Source organism: Sapajus apella, unplaced genomic scaffold (genome assembly GCF_009761245.1).
Source record: "Sapajus apella isolate SASKATOON/1434 unplaced genomic scaffold, GSC_monkey_1.0 scaffold111, whole genome shotgun sequence".
Classification (NCBI taxonomy): domain Eukaryota; kingdom Metazoa; phylum Chordata; class Mammalia; order Primates; family Cebidae; genus Sapajus; species Sapajus apella.
In genome coordinates, this window is record NW_022437051.1 from 2,624,103 (window position 1) to 2,641,579 (window position 17,477).

The 17,477-nt window shown below is 35.7% G+C and overlaps 1 protein-coding gene and 1 long non-coding RNA gene across 27 annotated transcripts in view; one reads left to right on the forward strand and one right to left on the reverse strand.

The window, feature by feature from the left end:
* PARD3 (par-3 family cell polarity regulator) overlaps positions 1-17,477 on the forward strand; it is a 706,589-nt gene that overhangs the window by 430,860 nt on the left and 258,252 nt on the right. For 17 of the 26 annotated variants that reach the window (XM_032259808.1, XM_032259784.1, XM_032259798.1 and 14 more), the window contains 4 exons: positions 1,068-1,450; positions 5,614-5,753; positions 8,782-8,910; positions 11,260-11,298. In XM_032259808.1, the coding sequence (XP_032115699.1) occupies positions 1,068-1,450; positions 5,614-5,753; positions 8,782-8,910; positions 11,260-11,298 (691 nt within the window). The remainder of the gene's footprint in view (positions 1-1,067; positions 1,451-5,613; positions 5,754-8,781; positions 8,911-11,259; positions 11,299-17,477) is intronic. The other 9 variants (XM_032259797.1, XM_032259804.1, XM_032259806.1 and 6 more) reach the window with 1 other exon arrangement.
* LOC116537548 lies at positions 14,824-15,017 on the reverse strand. Its single transcript, XR_004263183.1, has 2 exons — positions 14,947-15,017; positions 14,824-14,905 (listed from the first exon to the last, which is right to left on the reverse strand). It is a non-coding gene; the product is annotated as an uncharacterized LOC116537548 (long non-coding RNA).

The window sequence follows — 17,477 nt, forward strand, 5'->3', positions numbered from 1 at the left end:
TGTATACTGGAGAGAAATATTTTCTGCCATTAGCTTTTAAAAATTTAATCATACTCACAGTAATTAATATCATTAGACTGTATTTCAAAACGTCCTCCGATGGATATACTCTTCTTAAATAGTATGGCCCCCATTTCGGCTTTCAATTCTGCTGGTTCCTCACCTTTTGGAAAATGGACAGTGTGCCCATTTTTATCACACTTTAACTCACACGTCTATCTTTGCTGCACACAGTTTCCCTAGATACAAATAAGCAGATAAAGCTCCTTTGCACCTCAATATTGGGTTGTATTCAGATATCCTTTGTCTTGATTCAGACCATTAGTCAATGAAAAACATAAAAGTTGGCCAGTTCTTATAAAACAAGGCAGGAACAAACAGAACTCTTAAGGACTTGGAGTGAAACGTGACCAGGGAACCAGCATGAGAAAGAGCCGCTTCTCAGGCTGGTTGTATGGTTGCACTGTGACCCACAGCTGTCAACATTTTGAATTATTAAGGTTGGATTGCTGTTCTTGAGATTTTTGCATATACCAACTTAATAAATAATTAATAGTTACTTTCTGTAGTCTTCTAAGTGTGTGTGTGTGTTTAAAAAAATTTAAATACACATCTAACCCAATCCAAGATTCTAAATACAATTATAAAGCTATGTCTTTCTTTGAAAACTTAAAAGGAAATATTTTGTAACGTCTATAAGTTGTATTAGACATATAGTCTATAAGTTGTAGAGAATGTTGCATTTGGTTTCTGTTATTGAAATTATAATACCTCTGTTGTACTTAAAACATGTTTAATGACTTACAGTTGAGAGAACAGAATTTTTTCTATGGTTGTAGATAATTTTCTTATTTTTATTGAGAGAAGGAGAAATTTGTATTTGAAGAAACAGCTATTTGGAGATCAGAGCTGCAAACTTGATTGATAAATGAGTTATTAGAATTTTGCTTTTCAGTTTCAACAGCCTGTCAGTTCCGATTGCTTAATTAGTATACTTAATTAAGCTCATAATATCTTCTAGTCTGCCAGTCTTAATTTGCTGATTTTCTGTTCTTTCTCAAACCCAGAGCACAACATATGTTTCGCCAAGCCATGCGTACACCCATCATTTGGTTCCATGTGGTTCCTGCAGCAAATAAAGAGCAGTACGAACAACTATCCCAAAGTGAGAAGAACAATTATTATTCAAGCCGCTTTAGCCCTGACAGCCAGTATATTGACAACAGGAGTGTGAACAGTGCAGGGCTTCACACGGTGCAGAGAGCACCCCGACTGAACCACCCGCCTGAGCAGATAGACTCTCACTCACGACTACCTCATAGCGCGCACCCCTCGGGAAAACCGCCATCCGCTCCAGCCCCAGCACCTCAGAATGTATTTAGTACGACTATAAGCAGTGGTTATAACACCAAAAAAATAGGCAAGAGGCTTAATATCCAGCTTAAGAAAGGTACGACCTATCTTGTTTTTGTTTTGTGGAATTCCTTAGTAGCAGCACACAGGAGTAGAAATGGAATTTATTTTAAAAGTCAGCCTACTAACCCAAAGCACCCTGAATTTTATCCCATTATTTTGTGAAAGAACTGATACATATTTTTAAAGCTACTTACTTTTTAACATATTTAAAATTGTATTTCCTAGATGTCTTAGGTTTATTTTGCCATGTAGAAATTAAAATGTAAAAGTGCAGAGAATAAGACTTTAAAATATGTGTATGAGAAGAAGATAGCAGTTACTACTGCAGTCAGATTTTTTATTGGAATGAAAATGGTTTCAGGACATGGATATCAAATGCAAAACAGTAGTCAGGATCTGACCATTTTGACTGCCTGACCCACTTGCTGTCCAAATACAGCCCCCAAAGAGAACTTCAGAGGTCGTGCACGTCAGTCCGGTATTTGCTATGGGGAGTGACCCATTTGTGTGAGGTTCATAGTAGGTTGCATAGAAGCCAGGCCATTGGTTCTTGTCTTTTGTTTTCTTGTATTACTGCATTACTTCCCTTTCTTTTTCTTTTTTTTTTTTTTTTTGAGACAGGGTCTTGCTTTGTTGCCCATGCTACATACAGTGCAGTGGCGCAGTCATAGCTCTCTGTAGTCCCCAACATCCTACATCAGTCTCCTAAGTGCTGGGTCTATAGGCGTGTGCCACCACATCTAATTTTAAAATTTTGTAGTGGTGGAGTCTTGCCATGTTGCTCAGGTTGATCTGGAACTCCTGGCCTCACGTGGTCTTTCTACCTCAGCCTGCCAAAGTGCTGGGATTGTGGGAGTAAGCCACCATACACAGCCCTGCTTCTCTTTCTTATGGTGATGTGAAAGTCATGATGGCGATTACTGATTCTTCATACATCTTCCATCAATTTATGTATTTTAGTACCCTTCCTGTATATAGTGGATCCCTGCATATAGAGAGCATGCTCTTGCAGTTTGCCTCCTTCAGAGTTCAGTGCAAACTATTGGACTTGACTTTATGATTTTCACCCAGTGTTTCCAGGTACCAAGATACAGTTTTACTGTTCATGATCCATTTTAGCTGAGCATTTTCATATATTTTTAAATCATGTCTTTCAAAATGGTATTATTATAAAGAATATATATCTTTTATGGGCTCAACCAACAACTCTTACAGTTTAAACGGAAATGATTTCAAGAGGGGTTCATTATTTCCTCAGGTCACATGGCTGTGGGCCACAGATTCTTACTGGAATGTTTTCCATATCCGGATATTCAGACCATTCTTCTTTCCGTGTGGGGTAGTGTTTACAAGGTTGTAAACTCTGAGACTGCGTTCTCCTTTCTGAATTGTATTCTTTCGTTGAACTTTATGTGAACCACAAGTTTCTTGTTTCTGGTTACCGGCTTTTAAGCTCTAAATACTTGGTTGACATGATCAGGATTTGACAGCTTGCCTCCTTGCAAACACAGAGGCATATCAACAGAAACCCCTTTAGCTCTGTCAATTCCTAAATGAGAGAAATATCACATCCTCTTTCCTGCTTTTGCTCTACTTAAATCACAGGCCCTTGTTTTTAACCCAAAACATGTCAAGAACCATAAATAGAGTTGTATAAAAATTAAAATTCTGTGTGAGATCTCTCAATAAAAGTACAATATTTTGCTTCACCATTGTCATAAAGATATTGGTTCATAAGTATCTTTTACTTTTTATACTGATACAGCAATATTCATTTAGTTAATTACAGTTCTTCAAAAATTAGGATATTTGACAAATTATGATATAACATGGACTCTTCAAATGAGGTGATTTGACATTAAAAATACCATTGTTTTGAATACAGATAATATTTTAATAGCATTTAATGAAAAATATGATTGTATTTACACAAGCTAATTTAGAAAGACTATGCTTAATCACTGGAAGTACAAACAATGGTTTTAAGTGTTAGAGTCCCATAGATCTATCTTGATTTTAATTTACCAACTGCGAGAATGTATGACAAAAAGCACATGCTGCCTGTGCATGCTGCCAATACTTACAAATATTTTATACAAAAATTATGTTTACTACAAATGTGAAGAAGAATGCTGATTACCTTTGATTAGGACTAAATACATATATTTTAATAATAATGATTGTAGGAGAATTGAACAGGCTTTTCTTGTAGTTAGCAGATATTTTTTATCAGTTATTATTGCATTTCTCAGTGAAGTACATTAAAAACAGGGTATGTCAGTATTAAACTTCAGATTGAGTTCAAAGTGAGCTAATGGGCTTTGAGTAGCAGCAGTTCTTCAAAAACTGGGATCAACTCTTAGTAAACAAAAGATGCCAGTATAATGATTCTTTGGTCTAATTTTGGAGCTATATTATATAACATGACAATAGACTAGCCCCAGTATACTTGCTTCCATAATTATGATTTGTTAATATTTATTGCCTTTTTGGCATTCTCAAATACCCTGCTCTTTTGTAGAAATTATTTTTTTAATAAAGTCAGAGGAGAAGGTCAGTAATCTGTTTCAGTCAGTTCAAAATGTTTTGTTGGCTTTGTTAAATGAAATTGATATCTACTTATCTTTCCTTGAAAGGTCATTGCCTGAACTTTTAGCCTACAGATTTAGGGGTTATTGCTGATATTTTAATAGTATTGAGGTTCCTATAACAGCATCCATAGTTCATAGAAATTACTATTGCAAAAGGAGAATAATTTAGAATTCTTTCTTAATAAATGTTATTGCAAGTCATTAGTTTTGTGAAAGCAGAGATATATAGAAAAGTCTCCACTGAACAATTAGAAACATTTCATATGAACAATGTGCCATTCAGGTCTTCAGCATGGAAGACGTCAGAAATTAACAGTCCAGGCACCCTAAAGTGACTTCAGACTAGAAGTAAATGGATGCCTTTTTTGATGTTGAGAGTATTGATTGTAGTTTTTGCTACAGGAATAATTTTGGAGTTTTTTTCTGTATTTCTTCTTTAATGTTTCTTTAATCTACATTTTTATTTACCCATTTTTTGTTCACTTTTATACTTTTCATTACAGTTTTATTCTGAGTGCTGTATCAGATTAATGTGCTCTTTTCAAGATTTTTCACCTTCACAGATCTCTTTATTCTTCCCATAATGAGCAAGTATTTGCCTTAACATTAGTTTAACTGAAATGGAAACTAATATCTTAAGAAGTAACTTTTTAAAAAAGCTTAGGTAGAAATCATTATTAGAAGTATTCTAAAAATTTTGTGATTCATTAGAAATGTCTCATTATCTTCACAGTTTTCCTGGGCACACTTTGGCTTACTGCATGTTGATTCTGGTGACATACAAACCCTTTTCTGCATTGTATTGAGCGTATAAGGCTGCCTGTCAATAAAGCTGCCAAAGAAATGAGAATTTAAATTCTGTGACTTAGCAGAGTAATTTATAAATGCATCGTTCATTTAGTACCTTTAAACATAATACGATGATCCCCAGATTTGATAGTCATGATCTGAGATGGATTCTTCACTGAGTAACTTGCCTTTTTTGGGAGTGGTGGGTTGAGAAGGAAATATATCTCGTAAGATTTAAGTGAATTAGAAGTGAACTAGGCAAAGATAATATGGTTCCTGGTTTATCCTCTTAGTAAATTGCTTTGAATAATTATGATTTTGGGGGAGGTTTCATTACCTGTATCTAGAGAGATTGTTCATTTCACTATTCTTTTCCATCTCCCTGGACATTTTTGTCTCCCTTGCTTGTACCTCTTACCCTTAAAATTTGGAAGTCATTATTGCACAGTAATGTTTGAGTTTTGAGGCACTGTGGATCTTAACCAAAGCTTTTTTCTTTCTTCGTGTAGTGAATTTTCCATTCAAAGATTATATTGATTTAAAAACCTTTAGCAGTCATATTTATATATTAACTTCCATCTGTCTTTGAGAAGATTGCTGCTTCTTAGATTAATAACTGTTGATATGTAAACCATTTAAACCTTCCACAGTGTAGTCTATTTTGAAAAATTTATCACAACTTTTAAAGTGTTAGATGAAATGTGGACCACTGTGAAAGTTACAAAATGTCAAGTTGAGGTAGAGCCTAGTAGTGCAATACACCTGTAAAATTCAAGGTATAGCATTTTATTTACTTTTCTCCCCGTCACATACTTAGGTACAGAAGGTTTGGGATTCAGCATCACTTCCAGAGACGTAACGATTGGTGGCTCAGCTCCAATCTATGTGAAAAACATCCTCCCCCGGGGGGCGGCCATTCAGGATGGACGACTTAAGGCAGGAGACAGACTTATAGAGGTAAGTGACATCCCCAAGCAGCATGTTCCCTAATTCCTGAAATGTTCCATTTCCAGGAGCCAACTTTTAAAAACATTTTCATAAAATATAAAATTAAATTATATACATTTTAGTGGAAGTATACGTCATCGAATGTTGTGTTTCTGTTTTATGTTGACATTTTCCATGTTATCTTTTTTACATATTTTTAATTGTTAAAATTTTTTGTGGAGTCTCACTGTGTTGCCCCAGCTGGTCTTGAATTGCTGGCCTCAAGTGATCCTCCTGCCTCCCAGTGTGCTGGGATTACAGGTGCGGGCCATTGTGCCCAACCCCATTTTCCACCTTATTTGATGAGAAATTATCTTTCCATTTAGTTTTTTTTTTAGTGAGATAGAGTCTCGCTCTGTTGCTCGGGCTGGAGTGCAGTGGCAGGATCTCGGCTCACTGCAGCTGTCACCTTCTGGGTTCAAGTGATTCTCCTGCCTCAGCCTCCCTGGTAGCTGAGACTGTAGGTGTGCCCCACGACATCCAGCTAGTTTTTTGTATTTTTCATAGAGACAGGGTTTCACTACTAGGCTGGCCTCGAACTCCTGACCTCAAGTGATCCACCTACCTTGGCTTTCCAGAATGCTGGGATTCTAGACGTGAGCGACCGTGCCCAGCCCCATTTAGTTTAGTTATAAATTTTTAGTTACTCAGACATTTAGTTTATTAGGTAACATTCTGTCCTATAAAATGTCTATAAGGTTGCATGTCTAGATGGCTTTATATTTATGTCTGGCAATATGGAAATGTTATCCACTTTGTATTCAGAACAGAGACAGATGAAATAAATGAAAGCGTGTGTCTGGATAAGAGGAGCGAGGCAATCTTGAAGTGGCAGCATGGAGAATGAATTGAGATGTAAGAGTCAAATGTCAGGAAAGAAAAGAAAAATCGTTTTTAAATTTTTTTTCTGTCTTCTAAGTTTGGGTTCATTGGTATTTGAAGCTGCCTTAGAAATACATAAACCTACATAATTTGTGTTTGTGTGATGATTTGCACATAAAGGAGAAAAGGAATATTGAAAAATATATTTTTAGCCATTTTTCTTCGTATTTTTTTCTGAGAAAATATAGTCTGTATTTTTATTAGCAGATATTGTTTCCTAATTAACTAGTATTCAAATACTAATACTAAGGTAAACTTTTACTGCATTATTCTTTTTTCTTATAGCTTTGTATGTGGTTTCTGTCTCTTCAGATTGAGTTCTAAAGAATTTTTGTAAAGTAGGGGAGGATAGGGGTAATTTCCATATTTTTTTCCATCTACATTTTGGGCCTAGATTCTTTAAATTGTATTCCCACTGTTTTGGTCTTGTGCATGTGACAACATATTTTAAATGTCACTGTTAGAAGCTAAATAACAGATGTTTGAGTACAAATTATGTTTAGGGTCCTGCTTCCTGAAAAGGGTGCTTGTCCTTGGGGTATAAATTGAGTGGTACATTAGCCCACATCTGTAGTCGTAGCTCGTTTTATTTTTAAGAGTCTCTGCTGGGACTCGAATTCAGTCCTCCTGTCTTCTGAATCCAAAAAAAAAAAATACGTCTATCCTTTTCTGCCTCTCTCCTTCTTTCCTTCTAAAGATAATTGCTTTATTGTTGAATCACTTTTTCTTTTATCACATAATCGCTTTACCTTCAACATATTAGAAAAACTTTTTTATTTTAAAGCAATGAGGAAGACCTGCGCTCTGTATGTCTTTAGAGTTAGACTTTATTTCCGTAGCTCTCAGCTTTGTCTTAAAATGGGAACTGCATTTTTGCATGTTTTAAGCCCAACCTTCTAGTACCTATAGTGATAGCTATACAATATTAATACTTTTAGGTATTTTCTCTGAATGTCCAAATATTTAGAATCATACAAAGAAAAAAGTATCAGGTGACTTCATTGTCTATATTTTTTTTCACTTTCTTTTGTTTGAGTACGAATTATGTTTAGGGTCCTGCTTCCTGAAAAGGCTGCTTGTCCTTGGGGTATCAGTTGAGTGGTACATTAGCCCACGTCTGCAGTTGTAGCTTGTTTTATTTGTAAGAGTCTCTGCTGGGACTTGAATTCCATCCTCCTGTCTGCAATTCCTTAATAGTAGTTCCTTAAGCTGTATGAGGTTGACTTTTTTCGAAGGTGAAATGTTCCAAAACATATTTTAACTACAGGAAAATTTTGATACTGCTGTTTAAATTATAAACTTGTTTGCCTTGGACAAAAAGTCATTTTTGTCTAAAAAGGAAAATGTGGAATACCTTTTAAAGGAAACATATGCTCGTATTTCTGTGGAATATATAGTGCTTTTGATAATGATGTTATACTTACTGGGAGATACAAGATTCCCTAAGAATAAGTTGTTTTAACTTTTTTTCCCTGTTTTGAAGTCTCTCATAATATTGAAAAAGTTTCAGGTGAAATATTGCTTCCCTGCTAAAAATATTATTATTTTGTAGTTGTGTTTCTTTAATGTTTACCTTTAGAAGTAAAACGTTTTCTTTATATTTCTTTATATTTGTCAGTAAAACTTCATTGAAAGTGAAAATACTGTACCAAAATATTTTTGATGTGTTTTTATTACCCTTTATAAGAACAACACCTATTTTGGTATAAGAAATCCTATGATGCACAAGGCCATCAAAGTATCTCAATTCTAAGCCAGCAAGTTTTGTGTTAACTTGACATTTTTGAAATATTTATTACTTGTTAGTTGTCAGTGCCCTGATGATGGTCACTTTGGGTTTAATGATGAACACTGAAAGACTGACCACTTCCTCTCTTCTAGATACCTGGTCCTAGTTTCTTTATTAGCCACAAAACCTCAGTGGTTCCCAGATCATGGCAGAATTGTACATGAAATGAGTTATGTTCCGTAGCAGATATGACCAGCCTGAGAGAGAGAGAAAGAGAAAGAGAGAATGTGTGTGTGTGTCTGTGTGTGTGTGTGTGTGTGTGTGTTTCTGTTACTTGTTTGCACAGGATTACAGCTGAAAACTTTGTTTTATTTTGTTTTGTTTTAGGTAAATGGAGTAGATTTAGCGGGCAAATCCCAAGAGGAAGTTGTTTCCCTGTTGAGAAACACCAAGATGGAAGGAACTGTGAGCCTTCTGGTCTTTCGCCAGGAAGACGCCTTCCACCCAAGGGAACTGGTGCGTAAATTTAGAGTAGATGAAAGATTTCTGATGTGCAGCAGCCAGGGGTCTGGAGTAGTTACCTGATGGCAAATGTTTATTGAGACATTTTCCAAGGAGTTTCTGTATCTTATATTTCTTTCAGCCCTCATTGAATACAAACATTCTTTTCTCTAATACTACCTTAGTTTCAGAAATGGATATCCACAGTAATGAATGGAGGGGTATTTAAGCATCAGACCGTAGGGATATTTTCGAGGGCATCACATGCTTATCACTGTACACCCTCAGATGGACTGACTGAGTACAGAGACGCTGATTATTTCAGAACTGTCACTCCACAGACTGTCGCTGAAAGCTTGCCATCTTCCACACTGCATATGACAAATTTTCATATTTCACATTTTCATAGTTCACTAAGCCAAATAGATGCTTGCTTGCTTACTGTTAAGTAATACCTTTTAAAAAAATTATTATAAAAAATAAAAAGATCTAAGTGGCAAAAAGCCTCATGGCTATTAATTACAAATATAGGTCATATTATTCAGGAATACATGAGGAAATGCAAAGGCATTTATAAACTTTGCAACCTATCTCCTTCACTTTTCATGCATACATTAATACATCTGAGCATTTACATGATATTGGTGTGAATGAAAAAATTGTCTTAAATTTACATAGTTCTGAGTGTTTTTCTGCAAAAGTGCTAGGTTTCACTGCTATATAAAAATGACATAATTGAAGGAGTTGCCTTTGTCTTTTGATGTGATAAGGAAATTGTTTTATTTCAAGTACAAGGGATATTTTAAATATTGCAAAAACAGATTCTACTTGGATCATTTTGAAATATGTTCTTTTCAGCTAGCTTTTCGCTCTAAACAAAAATGAATTTGTATAATCTAGAGTGACAAGGTTTTAGGAACGAGGTTTCCAAATTTGTCATGTAGTGCTAATTCTCTTAAGTTGTGTCTTCAGGTGTCGATGTGTTATGATAAAATTTACATTTTATTATAAATAAAGTAAATATTTTTATTCTCTATATAAACTATGTATTTCTGTAAATATTAATTATAAAGGAAAATAAATTTTAGTTACGAATATCTCATCCCCTGCTTATACACAGGTCTTAAAACTTAATGTGGATTTTGTGGAAATTTCAGACTGTGTTAGGGTTGAAAAGTGAACACTTTTGTTTTAAGTCGATTTTGAATAAATTATGAAAACTTCTTTATATTTAAAAATGTTTAATGCATTATTTCTCAATTTAAATTCAGTTTTTCGTTCTCCCCCCACTGTTATCCAATTTTGTGCTCAAAATGCCACCTGATCCTAAATCTGGAGATGTCTCTATTAAATTGTAAATGAGCACTTAAAAAAAAAAACCAGCTAGCTTTCCATGTGATTTGCTGAAGCTTTAATTCTTCCTTAGTGTCTCGGAGTGCACTAGTTAGCATTATTAGATTGCCAAAGCCTAGACACTGCTCTTAAGCAGTCTTTTGCAGAGTTAGTGCCAATATATAGCCAGCTTAAGGTTATTCAGGTTCTTCTTGTCCAATTTTTATCTTCCAGGCTTCTGTTTTTCCCTTCTGCTACCTACTTTTTTTTTTTTTTGGTTATGTAATTTATTGCTTGTGAGCTTTTCATTAAGGAGTACGCCAGTAGGCCGTCAGTCTATTATGCATGTTGCAGCTGCTTTTTCAAAATTTAAAAGAATAAGATCCTGAAAACTTAAAGGGAGGGGGCATTTAAAAATAACCTTTGAATCCAGTAGACATAACTACTTGCCTCTGTTTGGGGTGTCTATGTTTAAATTCTGTGTGTCTAAATCTAAATATTTTTATCAATCTGTGCCTTTTTAAAATAAATCATCCTTGTAAATTCCTAGATAATTAAGGCAAGTCTACATTATATGAAAAAAAATCACATTTATTCTCTGTGCAACATTTTAAAGTATAATGCTGTGGTTCAGACTGTGGTTCAAACTGTTATTATCTGGTCTAGCTACCAAATGATTCTAGACCTTAAAACTTTGATTTGATTGGGAAATTTTAAAAGCAAAATTAGAAACAGTGCCATGATTAGGAAAGCGGTTTGGTGAGACTTGTTTTTCTCCAAATAATAAATTCATGATGTACTGTGAATGAGCAAGTAAAAATGTATATCTAAAAAAATTTCTTAGAACACACATAAACACACACATCAGCAAAAGGTCGGAAGACAGAGTATTACATCAGCCATCATATAATTACCCTTTATATATTTTGTGGATTTTAAGAATCAACAAAATTTTCTTTAAATCATTGTATCCCTGTGTGTTGAAGATGGCTTTGGTCAGTCTGTATTTATGTTTTTCTTCAATTCTTCTAGACTGCAGAGCCAAGCCAGATGCAGATTCCAAAAGAAACGGTAAGAGCTTTGTCTTTTGAAAGATGCAGAGATGTTGGAAAGAAACACTGAACTAACTTCTTACTAATTTAATATGAAGTTACTTGTCCTGCCTTTTCCTGGCTCATAATAGTTAATACATGGGTTTTTTAAATGCCAAAGTGGTCTTATTTTAAGCTGACTTATTGTTACCACCCCAAGTGGAGTATACTTTGGATTTTTTTTTTGGTCAGACAGACACAAAAAAGAGAGAAACATTAGAGTAATTTCCTATTCACTTGCATAATAAGGTCCAAAGCTTAGTTGTTTGACATATTTGCAGAATATTTAATGAGTTTTGAAATGCTAAATTATAAGTGGCCATAAAATGCAAAGAAAAGTTAAACTTGATTCAGTCATGGAAAAAAAGGGAGGGCTAAGAGAATAAAATAAAAAAGTATACATAGGAAAATTAAAGGGATGTGTATTAGGCTAAGCATAGTTGTTAGAATAACTGTAAAAGGGAGAATTTCTTTTAATAAAAGTTAAGGACTCACAGCTCACGTTGAAATGCAAGCATAGTTGCATCCTGTTTAGAAGACAAGTCCTGAGACAGACGGGGGATAAAAGAGTAAGCCTAGTTCCAGCAGGCAGAACTAACACAATAAAAGGAAGGATCACTCTATCACGCTACATGGGAGTAAAAAGGGCATTTTATATTGACATGATAGAAATTCTAACAACCAGGATCTTTTTTCTTTTTCACATCAAACGACATAGCACAAAAACATTCATTCTCAAACTGTTGTAAATAGAAAATATAGCAAAGTCATATCCATAGTAGGTAATATCAGTGTGTTCCCTTCCAAAAATTGTTACATTGTTGACTAAAAAAGTAAGAATATAAATAAATAACATAATAAACAGGTTTTATTTTCTGTACAGCTTTATAAACAGATAACTTTGAACTAATAAACAAAATGTTGTTTTTCAAATATTCCTTCTTTTTTTGTCCAGTATTTCACAACTCACTGCAGCCTTGACCTCCTGAGCGCAAGTGATCCTCCTAAATATTCCACAATTCTAAAAACAAATGACAAATTACATCTTGAGGGAAAAATCAGTAAACAGCCTAGAGAATATTCCACATTAATAAGTATGTGTTGTAGACAATTCCTAGCTTTAATTTTTGGTTTATGAAACAAATAGGGCCATTATATCTCATCAAAATCACATTGATATTTGTGTGTAGGGGGTAGATTAAGCAAGGGGAAATTGGACAAATTGATTCTAAATAATAAAATGGGGTACAATAGCAATTTATACTATTATTTGAAAAGACAGTAATTATGGCAAAGTATAATGTAAAACTACAATACCTAAAACAGCATGGCATTGCTACAGGGGCAAACAAATAGATCATTGAAACAGATTAGGGGTTATAGAAACAGACATGATATGTATAAGTATGTGCATGTATGTTAAAGATGGCACTTCAGATAAGTAACTTTAAAAGGATAATTTACTTAGTGTTTATAACAATTGCCCATTCACCTAGAAAAGTTAGCTTTTTCTCACCATATATCAAAATAGATGGAAAATATCTGTAAAAGAAAATAGATCCACTAAATCATTTACACACACACACACACACACACACACACACACACACCCCTTTTGTATCTGTACCATGACATTTTTATAGGATAATTGCAAAAGGAGGAAGTATTTGCAATGTGGTCTTTGGGGGAAGAGCTATTCCTTTATGGTTTAGGATAAATATCATAGAACATTTTGGAAAACACAGTGACTTTGCACACAAGCTAATCTATTAATGTCTAAGAAAATCTGAGATGGAAAATGATTCTGTAAGAAGCAAAGATAGGCATATTCTTTCAAAACATGTAGTCAGGGCCAAGTACAGTGGCTCACACCTGTAATCCTAGCACTTTGGGAGGATATCTTGAGCCCAGGAGTTGAAGACCAGCCTGGTAAACATAGCAAGACCTCATCTCTACCAAAAAGTAAAAATAAACAAAAAACCACGTAGTCAGTCCTGTTGAAGAAACTAATGATTGACTGTGAACTTCTCTGTCACCAGAGGGAAAGAAGTATCTTTTGACGTGGTATTCTGTTAAGAAATGCTAGGTGCATTTCAGTGCACAAGCTGTGTGTTCATGGTAGCATGACACGGCAACTGAGAGCCACCTTAAAAAAGGAAGTCATGCATACTTTTACATGGATCTGACTGCCGGTTACACTTGGGGACTTTTTTTCTAATCCAAGTTCTCAAACCAAGTTAAAAGCATAGTTTAATTTAAAATATTGTTTGTTTCTCAATTTTTTATGCATGAGCCTGTGCCTTTCTTTGTGCTCCAGCTATGCAGTATTATTTTGAGTTGTAAAAGGCTTAATATTAACATGATAATTTAAGAAGTTGACGGGGTCACAGTCTCTGCCTTTCTACCTTTTAATGGTCAAGGATCTGTTTTAGGTTTTTTGAATATTGCTAGATCTTAGCACATAGTATTGCTCAAGGAAAACTCCATTACAGGCCTTTGCTGTTTTTCTTAGTGTTTGTTAGTGACTTGTTTTAGGTTCTAGGCCTGTGAAATCTTTGATTATCTGTTTTGTCAATGCCTAGAAATGGGGAGGGTGTGGAGCACTAATTATTTAACTGCAAATCCAGGGCTCTTTCATTTTGGGCTTTCTCTGGGTTGATTTTGGAGCAAACCATGGTGTATCTACTTTAAACCACAGGAATGTTGTCTGTGCATCCAGTTATGATTCTTTTTCTTTTCCTGAAGGAGATATGTGACTTCCGTCAGGAGCTATAAATGATTTATACAGGCTCATAAAAAATAGAAGGCAATTTCTTTCATCTCTAATGCTTAGCATTGCTTATAACATTGCAGCCGTGTCAGTGACTGGCATTTATTCATCGATTATTGTGTGAAACTCTTTGTGGATTATCTTATTTAATCTGTACAATGTTCATGACTTAGTTCAGGCATATCTCTGGACCACATTGAAAGAATTATCTTGGGCCACACATAATAACACTAGTGGTAGCAGATAAGCCAATAAATGAACAAATCACAAAAAAAATCTCATAAAATTTTAAGAAAGTTTAGAAGTTTGTGTTGAGCCACATTCAAAGCCATCTTGGAACGCATGCTGTCCACAGGTCTCAGGTTGGACAAGCTTGACTTAGTTGGTGATACTATCCTATTGAAAGGGGAAGAACGAAGAATTAACCTGAGGATGCTCCAAATCTTGGAGCCAGGATTAAATTCAGGCTGTCTGACACCAGAATCTGCAGGGCAGATTTTATTTCTCCTTCATGTGGATTGGTATGTTGAGGGGGAAAAACAGATAAGCTACATATATAGTTTCAGGTAATACAGTATTAACTGAATTAGAGTATTGCTATTACTGAATAGAGTTTCATGCTGGAGGTTGATAAACTGTGATTGAATTTTATTAAAATAAATAATAAATCCAGGCTTAGATAGCATTTCATTAGTCAAGATAGTGAGAAGAGATCTTGTTGATTTTTTTTTTTTAAATATTGCTCGTGGATTGATACATAGGCTTTCCTAGAACATGTGTTTATTACCATTGATTACCATTAACTGCTGCATGGAATCTTTTGTCCTTTCCCAGCCCAGCGACCCATGTTGCGAATACTCTCTCGTGACCTCGGCTGCTTTCCCCTTCTTTGCCTGTCTGTATGGACGCCAACTTCTAATCCTACTGACTTTTACCTGTCTCATTAGGCTTTCCCTAACCAGAACTAGTGTTCTCATCTGTTTGTAGTTCTTTGTCGTATTTGTCTTTGTTTGTATTTATAGAATGCATTTGTCTCGCTTTATTAATCAAGTTCACTGATCTTCGCTTACTGCAGCCTCCGCCTGCTGGGCTCAGGTGACTCTTTTGCCTCAGCCTTTTGAGTAGTTGGGATTACAGGCATGTGCCAGCAAGCCCGGCTAATTTTTTGTAGTTTTAGTAGAATGGGGTTTTCCATGTTGGCCAGGCTGGTCTTGAACTGCTGACCTTCGGTGATCCATCAACCATGGCCCTCCAAAGTGTTTGAGACTACAGGCGTGAGCTACTGTGCCCAGCCACATGCTTAAATTTCAAGAATTTAAAATGCAATCAAGAAAGTGTTAATAGGCTTTCCCTGCAGAAACCACAGGGTTATATTAGGGATTCTTTAGGAACTTTTTTGAAGATCAGAAAGCCATCTTGATAGGGTAAGTTCAGAAAGGTAATAGTCTCAACTTAGAAATTTACTAAGTTGGGAATTAAGCCTGGTCCCTATTAGGTTTATTTTACTAACAGTTATAGTATTAATAGATGAAGTATAGACTGCCATATTGTTTTTGTGTGTGTGTGCCTGACCAAGTCTCATTCTCTTGCCTAGGCTGGAGTGCGGTGGTGGCTTGATCTTGGCTCACTGCAACCTCGCCTCCCAGGCTCAAGCAATTCTCCTGCCTCAGCTTCCCAAGTAGCTGGGATTGCAGGCACCCATTACCACACCTGACTAAATTTTTTTTTTTTTTTTTTTGACATGGAGTCTCACTGTGTTGGCCGGGTTGGAGTGCAGTGATGTGATATCGGCTCACTGCAACCTCTGTCTCCCGGGTTCAAGCAGTTCTCTGCCTCAGCCTTCCGAGTAGCTGGGATTACAGGCATCTGCCAACACGCTTGGCTAATTTTTGCATTTTTGGTAGAGATGGGGTTTCACCATCTTGGCTAGGTTGGTCTTGAATGCCTGACCTTGTGATCTACCTGCCTTGGCCTCCCAAAGTGCTGGAATCACAAGCTTGAGCCACTGCACTCGGCATTTTTTTTTTTTTTTTTTTAAATGTAGAGATGGGTTTTTACCATGTTGGCCAGGCTGGTCTCGAACTCCTGACCTTAAGTGATCCATCTGCCTCGGCCTCCCAAAGTGCTGGGATTACAGACGTGAGCGACCACCCACGGCCTAGGCTGCCATATTCATCCACTGTAAGTTGAGAAAACAGTTGAGTCAGACAAGGGAAGAGGAACCTCAAAGAGGAGTGAATCTGTGAGCCTTTACCTCTGAATTCAAGAGTGTACAGATTCTTTGAAATAAACTCATTGTCAAATACTACTTTAGGCCTATAACGCAAATTCATTTTAATATTCCTAAGAACATACATGGAAGTATATAAAACTCTACGTTTTTGTTGAAGATTTATACTGACATACAGTAATCATATATCGACCTCAGTATTTTGATTTTTGAGGATCAAATGTTACTATTGTCACAACCAAATTTTATAACATGTGTGCCACTTCTAGTGCCTTAAATGTTGATTGACTTATTTTTTTAAAAAAAACCTTATTCCAAAATTGGAATTGAATAATATTTTCATGATCTTACAGAAATACCAGTGATTATGGTTAGTGACTATCTGCAACAGATTTTATGAAATTCATTTGGGATGGCTCACTATTATTATAATAAGATAATGATTGTTTAATGTTGGGTGTGTTTTTCCTTCAGGAATACATCTTAGTTTTTGTCTAATTACAGCACTTTTGCAGCATAGTGGTAAAATTGATAATATCTTTATGATTTATTACATGATCTTTTTGCTGTTGAAATCTTAAGTCATAATAAAGATGGTTTTTGATATTTGCAAAACTATTGTGGCTTAATTACTATTCGTATTTTTTTTTGAGACAGAGTCTCTGTCACTCAGTCTGGAATGCAGTGGCATGTGATCTCGGCTCACTCAATCTCTGCTGCCAGGTTGAAGCGATTCTCCTGCCTCAGCCTCCTGAGTAGCCAGGATTACAGGCACCTCGCACCATGCCTGGCTAATTTTTGTAGTTTTAGTAGAGATGGGATTTCACCATCGTGGCCAGGCTGGTCTTGAACTCCTGACCTCGTGATCCACCCGCCTCGGCTTCCCAAAGTGGCGGGATTACAGGTGTGAGCCACCGCTCCAGGCTGTAATTTTTTTTCTGAACTGTTAGACTTTTGGAAAAGTTTCAAGAACGGTATGGTACAAAGAACTCTAGTATACTCTTTATCCGCATTCCCCAATTGTTAATATTTTACCACATTTGCTATATAATTTTCTTTCCTCCTCCCCGTCTTCCTTCCTCTACCTATTCTTCCCTTTTCCCTCCCTCATATTTTGAATGTATATATATATATATATATATATTTTTTTTTTTTTTTT